The sequence below is a fragment of the Trachemys scripta genome, chromosome 7 (assembly GCF_013100865.1).
Source record: "Trachemys scripta elegans isolate TJP31775 chromosome 7, CAS_Tse_1.0, whole genome shotgun sequence".
In the NCBI taxonomy this organism is placed as follows: domain Eukaryota; kingdom Metazoa; phylum Chordata; order Testudines; family Emydidae; genus Trachemys; species Trachemys scripta.
Window position 1 is genome coordinate 126,591,588 of NC_048304.1, and position 14,835 is coordinate 126,606,422.

Consider the following 14,835-nt stretch of genomic DNA (forward strand, 5'->3'; position numbering starts at 1 on the left):
GAGTAGCCAGGAACGCTGACACAGCTAGTGCTCCTTCCCCATTCCTTCCGTGTGGAATATCAAGCTCAATGACAAGCTCTGCTTTCCCCAAATATAAAACCTTTGGTTACAGTGGCTGTGCTATCATTTCCAGCATTGTCCAAGCAGCCTCTTCAGACTTTCCTCCCTTCTTATGTCTGCTCTCTGCACCCTTCCCTGATATCCTAGGTCTTCTCCCCAGAATGCTTCCTTCTCATCATCTGTCTGCAGAGGCTCTGAATTCTCATCCTTCTCCTCCTCCCCCCTTTGTCCTTCCTCCCCTTATTGGTGTGTTAGTGAGCTGTTGCTGAAGCTCTCAGAGGGGAGTTTACACTGCACTCCTTTCCATAATGTCGCTCTTGTCTCTGATCTATACTACAGACCTATAATCCATAGAACTAAATCGCTCATGGCTGTGAAAAATCCACACCCCTGAGCAATGTAGTTATACTGATCTACCCTCCCATGCAGACAGCGCTATGTCAATGGAAGAACTTCTCCTGCTCACATAGCTATTGCCTCTCGCAGAGGTGGTTTTATTATGCTGATGGCAGAGCACTCTCTCGTTGGCATAGAATGTCTTCACCAGACACGCTACATCAGTGCAGCTATGCTGCTGCAGCACTGTATGTATAGACAAAGCCTCAAAAATCACAGCAGCAGTAACAGCAAAGTTACCACAGCTTTGCTTTCTTCAGAGGCCTGTGGGAAGAATGAAATAATAGACCATTGTGAGATGACAGTACAGAAGTCCCCATCTGGGGTTGCTAATTCACATTTTCCTGGCCCCGTGCAAAGCTTAAAAGCCAGCTAATGGCCTGAGCTTTGATTGAGAAGATAAAAGTCTACATAAAAAAAACCCCAAAATATTGTGCCTCATTCTACGGTGGAAGTTGGGTGATTTTTCATTCTCAATTCTCTTCCTTAGGAAGGACCTAATGCTGATCCGAAATACTCAGACCAAGCATTCTCAAGAGGAGCAAAAATATGGAAGGAAATACAAATTCTAAACCAAGATCCTTTAACTTAATTTGCACCTCAATTAAATTACAATGCCTTTGTCCAAATCAGAACTACCTTATGTAAGTGTATTCATCCCTGGTTAGGAAAACAGGACTTGTGTATAATCAGAAACAGGACCAGTCTCGCAGCTGCTGAGAATAAACACAGCTGGGAACATTCATCTCTCTTATTATTATTTGTATTACCATAGCGCTGGCCTAGGGACCAATCAAGGACCAGGACGCTACTGTGCTAGGCTCTGCACGAACACAGAATAAAAAGATGGTCCCAGTCCCAAAGAGCTCACAATTGGAGATAAGAGACAATGTCTGGATACAGACAAACAGATGGTGGGGGTATAAGAAGACAATGAGACAACATTGGTCAGCACTACAGGACAGGCAGGGGTTTCAGAATGCCAGTAACCTGACCATTATCAAGATTTTGGAGGAATCACAGCAAAGATTGTAGCGAGTTTTGAAGGAAGACAATGAGGTAGCTTTGTGCATGTTCTTAGGAAGCTCTTTCCAAGTGTGAGGGGCAGCATGGGAGAATGCACAAAGGGGCTTGTTTGAAAATGTAACAAGTGAGGAATGGTGGCAGGAGTTCACATTTTTGCTAATGAACAAGAGCTGGTAGGTGGGGTGGAATAGGCCATGAAGGGTCTTGACATGAAGACAAGCAGTTTATGTTTCATGCAACAGAGAAGAGGAGGAATGCAAAGAGGAGTGAGATGGTCAGAGCAGCTAGCTAGGAGATTGCACTAGCATTCTGAATGGATATGTGTAGGGCAAGATTGCATTTGTCAAAACCATGAGAAAAGGATGTTGTAGTAATGGAGAGGTGATATGATGAAAGCAGCTGTACGGCTGGATAGGAAAGCCTTTATCTTAGAAATGTTATGCAGAAAGAATCTGCATGAGATGGGTTTGGCTGATTACATTCTATTCCTTTCAGCCACTCCCACTCCGCCCACTGGCTCTTTACTGCATTGCTACTTACAATATCTAGCTCTTGCAGATCACGGTGTTGCTTTGGGTATCATTCCTGTTCAATTAAACTCATCTCCTCCCCTCCTGAGACTAAGTGACAACTGTCTGAAAAGCAAAACCAGGGCAGGAAGTGTCCTGCCAGAGAACCTCATCCCTGCTCTACGAGGGGACCGTCTCCAGAGTTGGGAGAAGAAGTCAGCTTTCATGTACACCTAGGATAGATGGGAAAGGAATTGTAGTGAAAGAAATGAAAGATATCCCATCTCGCTTATCTCCCAGAAGCCAAAGTAGGTATGTTCTGTTATACATTTTCCAGCCAAGCACTAGGCCTCACCCTTGTCCCCTTGGAGATGATCCCACAGCCCAAGAAATCTCACTATCAGCTAATGTGTCCCAATATTCAGCCTAAAAATCTCCTTAAACTCCTTCCAATGCTCTTAATTATAACTCCTTGCACCATGATAAATAAATCATCTCCATCCTTAGGGCCTGATTCTCCACTGACTCTGGTGCAAACTAGGTGTCAACTCATGGAAGTTAGTGACTGGCTGGTGTGAGAGGAGAATTAGCTTGGTGTAATGGCCCCCTGGGGAATACACCTAGTACGGAGCAGGTTCTGCTAGTTGCACACCACATCAGCAGGAGTCCTGGGATGCAAGGGGCATTCCAGGAAAGTGAGAGGGGGTAACTGTGATGTGTCCAAGAAATCCCCAGGGTTGTGAGGCACCTTGCTTCCAAGCCTTGTCTGTGCCTGCCATGGGTGAGCTCCTCAACACCATAGCCACAGGCAACACAAACACTCCCCTCTCTCTGTACAAGCTACATATAGGGATACTCCAACCCCTGAACTCTCTGAGCATCCCTCTGGAGTGTCCAGACTCTGGTTCACTGGACGCTCATAGTATTCACAGATTCGCTGTCCCCAAAGAAGCAGTGCACCTAGCTTACCAGTTCCACCTCAGATCACCACTCTGTTTAACACGCAGCACTTAGACATGTTTATAGTGAAAACAAGTTAAAATTTATTTAACAAAGTATAGAGATTTGAGAAGTAGCAAGCTGAAGTACTGGACACAAATGGTTACTTGTAAAATAAAATCATAACACAGTCTAGAGCCTATACTTAATTACAAAGGTACTTTCCTCTCTAATGAAGTTTAGTTCACCCAAAGTCTTTGCAGCGTTTTCCAGTCAGGTTGTCTGTGACCTTCCTTTCACAAGACCGAACACACTGACAGTTTGTGTCCCCAGTGAAGGATGAAGGGCATCTCTCTGCACCCCAACTATCCATTGTCTTCACTCGTAAACATGGTCCCTCCCTGCTAGTTGTTTTCTCCTGTGTGCTCCTTTGTTGATTTTACAATCTCTTGATTAGCATTTGGCCTCCATTGTAAAGCAGACAATATACAATATACACATAACCAGCCAGAAAGAGGTAAGTGTCCTTTCCCTCCTGCCTGACGGGGGCATGTTGATCACCTTCTGGTGACCTGCCTTAAGAATATAACTTTCAGTACAGATATATGATTCCTTAAACATTACCCATACATACATTTCAAAATGAGTATGATGAACAGTGGGCTACTGACTCTCAGTAGAGACATCACAAGCCACCCTTTGGTGAACTACTGTGCATATATTTGACCCAGGGGATCCTGGTAAAATTGTATGCGCCTGCATGCCTCTGCCAGTTAGCCCAAACAGGTTCCTCGGTGATAGAGGCCAGGATAGACCTTTGCACCAGTGATTCTGCACCCCTACAAAGCTATGCAGGGGCCTTAGAAGCAGCGATGCAAGTCAGGGGAGCCCTCAGGGGCTATTACCTATTTAGGTAATCTTTTTCTCTGTCACTCAAGCTTCTTGATTATGTTTCTTGCTCTTCTCTAAGCTACTATCAGTTTTTCTATATCTTTCAGGTAAGGTGGCAAAATTTGCAGATGATACAAAACTACTCTAGATAGTTAAGTCCCAGGCAGACTGTGAAGAGCTACAAAAGGATCTCACAAAACTGGGTGACTGGGCAACAAAATGGCAGATGAAATTTAATGTTGATGAATGCAAAGTAATGCACATTGGAAAACATAATCCTAACTATACATATACAATGATGGGGTCTAAATTAGCTGTTACCGCTCAAGAAAGATCTTGGAGTCATTGTGGATAGTTCTCTGAAATCATCCACTCAATGTGCAGCGGCAGTCAAAAAAGTGAACAAAATGTTGGGAATCATCAAGAAAGGGATAGATAAGACAGAAAATATCATATTGCCTCTATATAAATCCATGGTATGCCCACACCTTGAATAATGCGTGCAGATGTGGTCACCTAATCTAAAAAGAGATGTATCGGAATTGGAAAAGGTTAAGAAAAAGGGCAACAAAAATGATTAGGGGTATAGAACAGCTTCTGTATGAAGAGAGATTAATAAGACTAGGACTTTTCAGGTTGGAAAAGAGGCAACTAAGGGGGATATGATAGAGGTCTATAAAATCATGAGTGGTGTTGAGACAGTAAATAAGGAAGTGTTATTTACTCCTTCTCATAATACAAGAACAAGGGGCCACCAAATGAACTTAATAGGTAGCAGGTTTAAAAACACACACAAGAAAGTATTTTTTCCATGCAACGCACTATCAACCTCTGGAACTCCTTGCCAGAGGGTTTTGTGAAGGCCATACTATAACGGGGTTCAAAAGGGAGCTAGATAGGTTCATGGAAGATAGGTCCATCAATGGCTATTAGCCAGGATGGGCAGGAATGGCATCCCTAGACTCTGTTTGCCAGAAGCTGGGGAGGGAGGGATAGCTCAGTGGTTTGAGCATTGGCCTGCTAAACCTAGGGTTGTGAGTTCAATCTTTGAGGCCACTTAGGGATCTGGGGCAAAATCAGTACTTGGTCCTGCCAGTGAAGGCAGGGGGCTGGACTCAATGACCTTTCAAGGTCCCTTCCAGCTCTAGGAGATGGGATATCTCCATTAATTCATTTTGGTTTTTTTTATTGTGTGACAGGGCATGGATCACTTGATTATAACCTGTCTGTTCAGTCCCTTTGGGGCACCTGCCATTGGCCACTGTCAGAGGACGGGATACTGGGCTTGATGGACCTTTGATCTGACCAAGTATGACCATTCTTATGTTCAGGTAATTACATGAATTACACAGTAGAGCTGTAGAGGACTATCCCCTTCTTGTACCAAGTGATGCTCTTATGAATACAACTCAAAATGGCAATGACCAATCCACTACTAGAAACATCTCCATTCAGTGATGATTGTGAATTACTTATTGAGATCTGCCAGTTAGCCAGTTCTTAATCAACCATGTACATTAAAAAATAGCATCCTGGTTTATTGATATTGTAAAGTGCTGTGCAGTACTAAGTCAAACACCGTACAAAAGTCTATGTGATTACCTTTATCTATCAAACTTCTAATCTCATAACAAATTGAATCAAGTTTGTGTGTTAAGACCTATTTTCTATAAAACCACATTGATTGGCATTAATTATATTCCTGTCTTTTAACTCTTTATTAATGAAATCCCATGTTAGTTTTTGTATCTTTTTACCTGGGACTGATGTCAGGCTATCATTACCTGGATTGTTCCACTTGGTCTTCTTGACTATCAACCCAACATTAGATCTCTTCCAGAATTTCCCCAGTATTCCAAGATTTACTAAAATGAATATCAGCCAGAGATCTCCTCAGCCACCTCTTTTAGATTCTTGAATGCAAGTTATTTGGGCTTGTGCATTTAGAAATGCCTATACCTGGTAAATGTTGTTTAGCATCCTTTGTTACTAATGGACTGGAAAATGGTTCATCAGCCTCATCTGATATGACTAAATCATCATCCTTCTTTCAAAATACAGTACAGAAATATTAAATGTTGCTGCATAATTGCTAACAATTTTACTATCTCCATCTAGTAACAAACCTGTACCACTGCTATAATTTTTGTTCCTAATAAACCTAACTCTTTCACTTAGACCATCCAATGGGCTCCTCAAAACTCTTGAAGAGAGCTGAACTTTGGCATTTTATTTATTCTGGTTCAGAATGAATCATTTGCTGACACCCTGTCATTGTGACAATGGTAAAGAATTACAGAAAAAGAGTCACTTTTTTCTAACACTGAACAAAGAACTTTATTAGAATAAGAAATAATATTATCCCTAAATGACAGGTTTCAGGGTAGCAGCCGTGTTAGTCTGTATCCTCAAAAAAGAACAGGAGTACTTGTGGCACCTTAGAGACTAACAAATTTATTAGAGCATAAGCTTTCGTGGGCTACAACCCACTTCTTCAGATGTAGTCCACGAAAGCTTATGCTCTAATAAATTTGTTAGTCTCTAAGGTGCCACAAGTACTCCTGTTCTTTTTGATTATCCCTAAAGTTTCTCTCCCTGTTTCATTGCAAAGTTTCTGCCTAGAACCTTGCCCAGCCTCCTACTTGCCTGGATTCTTGCTACATATCTTCACATCAGGCTGAATTATAGATCAGAGCAGACTGTAAAGTGCAAGTTACGGTACAGAGTGTAAAATGGCCAGACAGAAAAAGCAGATTCTAAAGTAGGAAATGTTTCTGCCAGATGTTGAACATAACAGATGATAGGTGATATGTTTTCTGCTATGTGTAATATTCCAGCTGATTATAAAAGGAAGGCTCCATGACAATGCCATCTAGAAGCCTCATCATGTATTGAGAAAAGGTGAAGATTTAATTCTGCTGCAGGCTGCTCTGTGAAAAAAGGTTGCCATGCTGATGTCAATGTTTGGGCTAAATTTCAGCTCCAGGGTGTGTATATTGACGACATGAAACCTCATGCCAATGTGCTACAGGTGTCATGTTCGTACCTACTCATGTCACCAGGACGATAAATCTGAGATGCCAGCACCAGAATGGAGAGCAACTGTTAGCTCTAGCAGGAACCACCCTGCTGTCAAACAACCCCGCCACCAACAAACATGGGCTAAGAATCATTCTCTCCTCACGTGCCCCCATAAGACTCTCTGCCCTAGAATATTGCTGTGAGATTCCTCCCAGCTGCATATCAAGAGTCCCCAGGCTTTGAGAACTCCTTGTGTCCTGCTGCAGCAGCACCTTCATACCAGGTCATGCCCTTACCCCCCAGCAGGGCACCCTCACACCTTTATGCTCTTCCAAGTGTTTGCCCTTTTTTGCCCGAATATTCCCTGCCCTGTGTTGAGAGGTCTCATGGCAAGACTTCTACCATCAGAAGCACCCTCTGCAAGAAACACACCCTCCAAGGTTGTTCTCATTTTGCAGTCACACAGGGGACACCCACTCTCTTCATGACATGAGCCCCCAGTGGCTAATTTCACACATACCTGCTGTCTCCAAACTGCAGTGAAACAACAACTGGCAATCCTCTGGGCTGACATTCACATAACACAGCCCCAGGGCCAAAGGTTATAAACATCTTGCCTCCTTTTTTCTTTACAGACACTGCAAATCCTTCTTCCCCTCCCCCATCAACCCAAACCCACATACACACACACAGGCTCAGAATCACTTGTCAGTGCTCCTCTACACTGTCTGAGAAACTGAACTCCAAGATGAGAATTGTGTGCTAATTTCACAATAGGGAAGGAATGCAGAAGACTGCAAGCAGCATAGACCAAAATAAATCTATTTGACGATGAATTCATCGTCTCAGAACATATGCATTGAGTTCTGTAATGAGAAATGAATGTGACCGTGTAGTCTGTGCTGCTCTGAGATGCATTTGGCTGCAGGAGGGTCTCAAAATTAGTTCACTCCTGAATGACAAATCTCAATGAGTATAAACTTCTCATGAATATTCATTAACTTGTCAAACTTTTGTTTGTGGTGAGGCTGACGTCACAGCAGGTCAGAGCCATTTGAAAAGCGCCCCAAAGTCCCTCTCCCCCACCTCCTCTCTAGAGGCGGATTTTGCTTTTAAGTTCAGAGCAACTCATTTTTGTTCTTACCCTTTGGCTCGTCCATCAGTGCCAGTGTTCTCTCCCCTCCTTTCTCAGCCTCTGCTGGCTCTGAGCTGCTTAGCGAGAGGTGCATGTGAAACAGAGCTATTTAACGGTCCATGGCTGTGGGAGGGGTTAGTTTAACTCTGTATGACTCAGAAGGAACTTAGAAGCAGGTCACCCTGTGATTTTTCATTAAGGCAGAAATTAACTCATGATTGCAACCTGCTTCAGTCCCAGGCTTCCACTAAGAGAGTGCCACAAAGTGTTTGGTAATAGGACGCAAAAGCTGCCAAGAGAATACCTTGTGCCTTCCCCTTTTGGGACGTAAGCAGAGGCAGATATATGTCTGGCTGTACTGGCACTTTTCAAAGAAAAATAGTGTCTTGGACATAAACAGAAAGCAATTATTCATCAGTCTTTGAAGTCATCTAACACTCAGACTCCCTTGGCTCTGGCCAGACTGTATATGAGAGGAAGAGCTACTCTTAAAAAGGAGATAGCTTTGCCCTCCCTCACTTCCATCTGCTACATTTCACCACCTAGATCCAAACACACAAGAAAAATGGAAAATACAGCTGGGAAAGGAGGGGGGAGGGGAAGGGTTGATTTATAATTAATTTTTGCAAACTTTGCTGCATCCACAAATTCCAATCACAACGGTACAAATCTGGGCTCTTCACCCCACCCCTTCTGTGCCCTGGGCCCCTCACCTTCACACACTTGGAGCTCCTGCAGAGAGGAAGAGTTGGTTTACTGCAGTGATCCCCAACCTTTCTCGTCTGAGCCATGGAGGACTGTGTCAGCGGATGAGCATCCGCCAAAATGCTGCCAACAAGCAGCGTCATCCAGAGGCGTTGCCGCCGAAATGCTGCTGATTCAGCATTTCGGCGGCGATGCCTCTGGATGACGCTGCTTGTTGGCGGATGCTCGCCCGCCAGCCACTACATAGGCGCACTTAGATGCCCCGGCAGGTGCCATGGCACCCATGGGCACTGTGTTGGGGACCCCTGGTTTACTGTTTGGCTTGTGACACATGCTGCCTGCTTCAAAGAATGGCTAAACTCTGAAAAATGACTATAAAAATACTTTGCAGCCTACATGTTTATCATCTCTCAGTAATCCCAGAAACAGTTTGCCCAGTTTACAAGTAAAAAAAGATAAGCAGTGTTGTAGCCATGTTGATCCCAGGACATTAGAGAGACAGCGGGTAAGATAATATCTTTTATTGGACCAACTTCGGTTGGTGAGAGAGACATGCTTTTGAGCGACACAGAGCTCTTCCTTAGGTCTGGAAAAGGTACTGTCACAGCTAAATACAAAGTCATAGCTTAGCATAACTAGTTAGCATATATTGTAAGGGACCATTCAAGGCTAAGTGGCCCATTAACACCCCTATAATCATAGGACAAAAAGGGAGGTTACAGATTGTTGTAATAACCATAAATCCAGTTTCAGAGTAGCAGCCGTGTTAGTCTGTATCCGCAAAAAGAACAGGAGTACATCCGAAGAAGTGGGCTGTAGTCCACGAAAGCTTATGCTCTAATAAATTTGTTAGTCTCTAAGGTGCCACAAGTACTCCTGTTCCTTTTGCAGGAATCCAGTATCTTTATTAGGACCATGATTTTTAGTGTTTAGCCAAGTTATGACATTGAGCTCCCAGGCTTGTCTTTTGGAAGTGTTGTGCAGGTTCTTTTTGCTGCTTGGACTCTAAAGGGGCAAGAATCTCTAAGCATAAGCAAAAGACCCCCAGTTGTTTTGCCTGGGTTAGCCCCAAAGGACATATAGAGTTTGCTTATGATAGAAGTTTCTATTTAGCTACAGGCACGGTCTTTGGTTTGAGATCTGAGATTCAACTGACCTGGGTAAGTGACTGGCACTAAGTGGCTGGGAGTAACATGACTATTGCTGTGATTTTTGGTGTATGTAACCATTTATGACATAGGCCAGCTTGCCTGGATGCTTAAATTCACAACTTTGCTAGACATTAAAAATCATGGTCGTAATAAACCAACTCACCCCCCTTTTTGCCTTTTGACTACAGAGCTGTTAACGGGCCACTTCATCTTGAATGGTGCCTTAGCATATGCGCCAATGACTTATACTGAACTATCTGCTCAACCTTGTATTTAGTTGCCATCCTAGCGTACACTAGAATTGCCACAGTGACGCAGCTGTAGGATGTAGCGTGCCACTGGAGCACTGCTGATGCAGACAGTCTCTCCTGTTGAGATAATTACACCTTCCAGAGCAGCAGTAGCTATGTCTGCAGGAGAGCTTTAACATCAGCATTTAGTTTGGTGTACCTTATATCGCTCTGTAAGTGGCTTTTCCACACCCCTGGGTGACTTAAGTTATACCAAAGTAAGTGCTAGTGTGTAGAAGCCCTGAGTACCTTTCCCAGACGGGAGGAAGAGCTCTGTGTAGCTCAAAAACTTGTTTCTTTCACCAACAGAAGTTGGTTCAATACAAGTAAAAAGATGGTTGTTCTAGCTGCTCACCTGGCAAACTCAGCCTTTGATCTGAAAGGCAAGCTCAGCTCTCTCTGGTTCACATATCACCATTGGTAATAAAGATCCTGCAAGTCACATTCTGCCCTTGATACCTGTGCAGCCTCATTATATTAACTGTTGTCAGTAAAGTCTGCACACATGTCTCTGAATAAAGAGAGGTAGCAGATCTGTTCAGGAAGAAGGGGTAATTTTTACGGACACTTTTCAGGAGAAAAAAAAAAAAACACACCACACATTAAATAGGTGGGCTATACCACCATCAATGTTGGTAACTGGGCAATAATCCATACTCAGGATCCATTCGGTCACTAACAAATGTGCCATAGACAGCATCTAGTCCATTCACCCCAGGACCATTGCAAAGCTTCAGTATATCCATGATTGCTTTGTCCAGTCTGGGTTTAAACATTCTAAGTACTGAGGCTTCCACTACCTCCTCTGGGATACTATTCCACAGTATGAAAAATCTTGTCCAGAAATGTTTCCTGAGGTTCCTCCTAAATTATCTTTGTCTTAATTACATCCTATTGCTCCTAGTTCTCTCTCCTTGGAATACTTACATAATTAACATCCATCAGTATAGGCACTGGAGGGTTCCTATAGAGAGGAGGTTATCGTGTCCTGTGGCAGGTTATTTATTTATTTATTTTTTTAATAGCACCCAAAAGCATGTTAGGCACTTCACAAAAGATGCCTAGGAGATAGGTCTCCAACCCAAAAACCATGCAGACTAACCGATGGATTGACAGTGAAATGAGTCCATTGCATACTCAGAAAGGGTAGGGGCAAGGAAGGACATGGGTTTTGTGGTTATATGATTATGCAGTTATTCAATTTACCCCAAAATATGAATCCCCTGACTGAGGGAACGCAATGTGACCCAGCCAAGTATGGAAACCTGCTTTGTAGGGTCACAGAAGACAGTAGTCTATGGCAGGGGTTCTCGCAACAAATTTTTTGGTGGCCTCAGAGTGTGGCCACCAACTCTTGCTCGTGGCCATACTGACACTTTTTCCTAAAATTATTTATTTTTCCTAAAGTTAATAAAGTAATATGCACATATATACATCCAAATCATTGTAATTTATTTATGTAAAGTTTGGGGATTTTTTTTGTAGACTTCATAATAAAAATATTGTAGTTATCTGTTCTTTACTGGACCTAACAGAATAGAACACAAATAAGATGCTTTGCACGTTCTTGTCTTTTTTATTATTGTTTCTTTTGCTTTTTTGGTAAAAGTGGTTGTCTGTACAACAATTCTGAAGTAAATTTAAAAATGCTTTGACATAATAGAAGTCCAAATAACAACGAATCTGGGAGGCTTGGTTCTGGGGAGGGGGGGCACAGCTGCAGCTGGCCCAGGGCTCCTCTGGGAAGGTGGGCGTGCTCAGTGCTTCGGCTGGCCCGGGGGGGGTGGGTGGGAAGAGAAGGGGATTCACTCCAGGCTTCAGCCAGCCCAGGGCTCCTCCGGGCAGGTGTATGTGTGTGGGTGGGGAGGGGCCATCTCGGGGCTTCGGCCAGCCGAGGGGGGGGGGGCACTCAGGGCTTTTCCAGGCGGGGGGCTTGTGGTTCCAGCCACAGGGCTGGGCAGAGGGTCTCGGGGCTCTGGCTGCAGGTGGAAAGGGTGGAGTCGGGAGCTAACCTCCTCAAAGGGAGGCTCAATCCACTGCCCATGTGCCTCCATTTGCCTCCTCACCCCCCAACCCGCTGCTCGCTTCTTGTGTCCTTCCTCAGTCGCCCACCCACCGCTCGCCTCCTGGGTCCCTCCTCAGATGCCCACCCGCCACTCGCCTCCTCTTACCCCCCCACCTGCCGCTTACCTCCTCACTCCCCTGCCACAGACTCCCCCTGCCAGCCGTGAGAACCCCCGCTTGCTGGTGGCTCACCATTCACCTCCTCACTCCCCAGCTTGGAGCTGGACCCGCCCCCCCCCCCCGGCCTGCTGGCTCGCCTTCTTACCCCCCTACCAGCCCCTCCACCAGCACTTGCCTTACTGCTTGCCTCCTCACACCTGCCACTGCTTGCAGCCAGACTCGCCCCCACGTCCGCCCGCCTCCTCACCCTACTGCTGACTCACCGCTTGCCTCCTTACTCCCCCGCCAGGCTCCCACCCACCGCTCGCCTCCTCACCCCCCTGCCCACCTCGCCTCCTCACCTCTGTGTCCCACCTGTGTCTCCAGAGAGGCCGCACATGCAGAAGCAACAGTGAGCAAAGGGAGGGGCTGATGCTCCCCCTCCCCACTGCCCAGGAAACTGCCATGGCCGCAGGGAAACCCACTGGTGGCCGCATGCGGCCATGGTGGCCGCATTTGAGAAATGGTGGTCTATGGAACTTCCCCACGGCCCAGAGTGGGGGAGGGCAGACTCTGTAGCATAATGCAACATACTCGTTTAGACTCTGTCTGGAAGGGGAAGCAGGATCCAGCTTTTGCAATTTGACATGTTTTCTCCCTCTGTTTATGGGTAGAATTTTAAATGTTAGTTACAAACTACGGAAAGGTAACCATAGCTACTATGTTACTGAGGTTTCTATAAAGAAAACAAACCCCCAAAGGCAGAAAAGCATTTGTACTCTGTTAAGGTTCCAGACAATCTGGGGAGGAAGTTTTAAAATACAAAAATAAAAAAAGAGGAAACCAGATGTAATTTCCACAAAGCTCAGGGTCTGGAGGGAGAATTCAGCCCGAAAATCAGAATAACAAAACTGACAAATGGCTGCCAGTCTCCTACTATTGGAGGTGCTGAAAACCAGAGTTGACTGCATCTGAAATAGCAGGAGAAATTTTTCCTGCACCCAGATGGTGATCACCTTAAATTAGGGTGACCAGACAGCAAATGTGAAAAAAATCGGGATGGGGGTGGGGTGGGGGGGTAATAGGAGCCTATATAAGAAAGATCCAAAAATCGGGACTGTCCCTATAAAATCGGGACATCTGATCACCCTACCTTAAATGCTGAAATCTGTTGATCACAAGCCTATTATTATTTTAATCACAATTAGCATCATTGCAGATGCAATATTTATTCATGCAAATGTCCAGTCCCTTCTTTCTAGCCTTACCAAGCTATTTGCCTCAATAATATCCTGCTCCAGTAGGTTCTACAGATTAATTGTATGACATATAAACAATAATTTTTCTAGTTGTTTAAAATTTGCCAGGAGATAGGACATGCTGCCTTAAAATCCAAGCAGAGATTGGAATTTAGGACATGGTAGCTTAATGACCAGGGAACAGGAGAGGAGGGAGGAATGGCGAAAGTTACAGTGGAAGCCAGAGAGAATCCTTCCCTAGGGAGAGCAGGGAAGGAAACAGCCACAAGAAAACGTGCTGGGTTGGAGCTTGGGAACAAATCTGCAGGAATTAAAAGCCAATGACATTATCTCTGGGGACTGAGTGGGTATGAAGGTTTCTGAAACAATTAATCATGAAGTGGAAAACAGAAGGTGCCTTTGCCAGTCCCTAATGCAATATTAAATAGATCCACATTGTCTTTGCCTGCAGCAGGTTGCAGAGAAGGAGGGGAAGAGGGAAGTTACGCATGCAGCTGTGGTAACCATTTTCTACATATTTCAAAAGCAAAGCCAGGTGGCAGATTCAAGAATCTGTCTACATGTCAACACTGGCCTTGACAGAGGAACGTCAAGAACTGCTTCCTTATTTCACCATCAAACATCAGCAGTCATATAACCAGCCCAGGAAGAAGGGCAACAGGGACACATTCTCGTATGGTATCACTCAAAACAGACAGATTAGAAATGGTAAATCCCGAGAAAGACAAAGAACATGCTTAAAGGCTGGGAGGAGGAGGAGACTTCCGTACAAGGAGAGATTAAAGAGACTAGGACTAATTTACTTTTGGGAAGGAGGAGACCAAGAGGAAACATGATAGAAGGATATAGAAGAATGCACGGCCTAGGAAAATTTGTTAGAAATCATGTTCCCCAATCCTATAACATAAAAACAAGGGAGCGCTCAATTAAATTAAAAAGCAAGAAATTTGGAATGAATAAAGAAAATATATCTTTGTGTTGTGTAGAATTAACCTATGACATTTGCTTTAACAGGATGTTACTTAGCAAAAGCCTTAAATTATACACTTACATTAAGAATTCTGGCATCAGCCAGTGGTTCTCTAACAACTCATTAACTCAGGACCCACTTTTACCAAAGCTAGTTGTTGTCAGAGGCTACTGGTGTGGTGCTCTGCTTTCTCCTATGTTGATATCACTCGGCTGCGTGTGTGTGTTCCCTCTGTGTGCTGCCCCAGCTCTGCAGATAGCTGACACAGCAAACCCAACGAGAACACCCAATGACCACAGATTCTAGTAAGGTACAAAGGC

At 44.4% G+C, this 14,835-nt stretch overlaps 1 protein-coding gene across 4 annotated transcripts in view; it reads right to left on the bottom strand.

Annotated features, from left to right (window-relative positions):
- Nucleotides 1-14,835, bottom strand: part of ENTPD1 (ectonucleoside triphosphate diphosphohydrolase 1) — a 100,370-nt gene that overhangs the window by 67,650 nt on the left and 17,885 nt on the right. For 2 of the 4 annotated variants that reach the window (XM_034776006.1, XM_034776005.1), the window contains exon 1: nt 7,987-8,212. The exons of 1 other annotated variant lie outside the window; for it this stretch is intronic. In XM_034776006.1, the coding sequence (XP_034631897.1) occupies nt 7,987-8,071 (85 nt within the window). In that variant the 5' untranslated portion in view covers nt 8,072-8,212. Of the gene's footprint in view, nt 1-7,986; nt 8,213-14,835 lie in introns of those variants that run through there. One more of the 4 variants, XM_034776007.1, reaches the window with a different exon arrangement.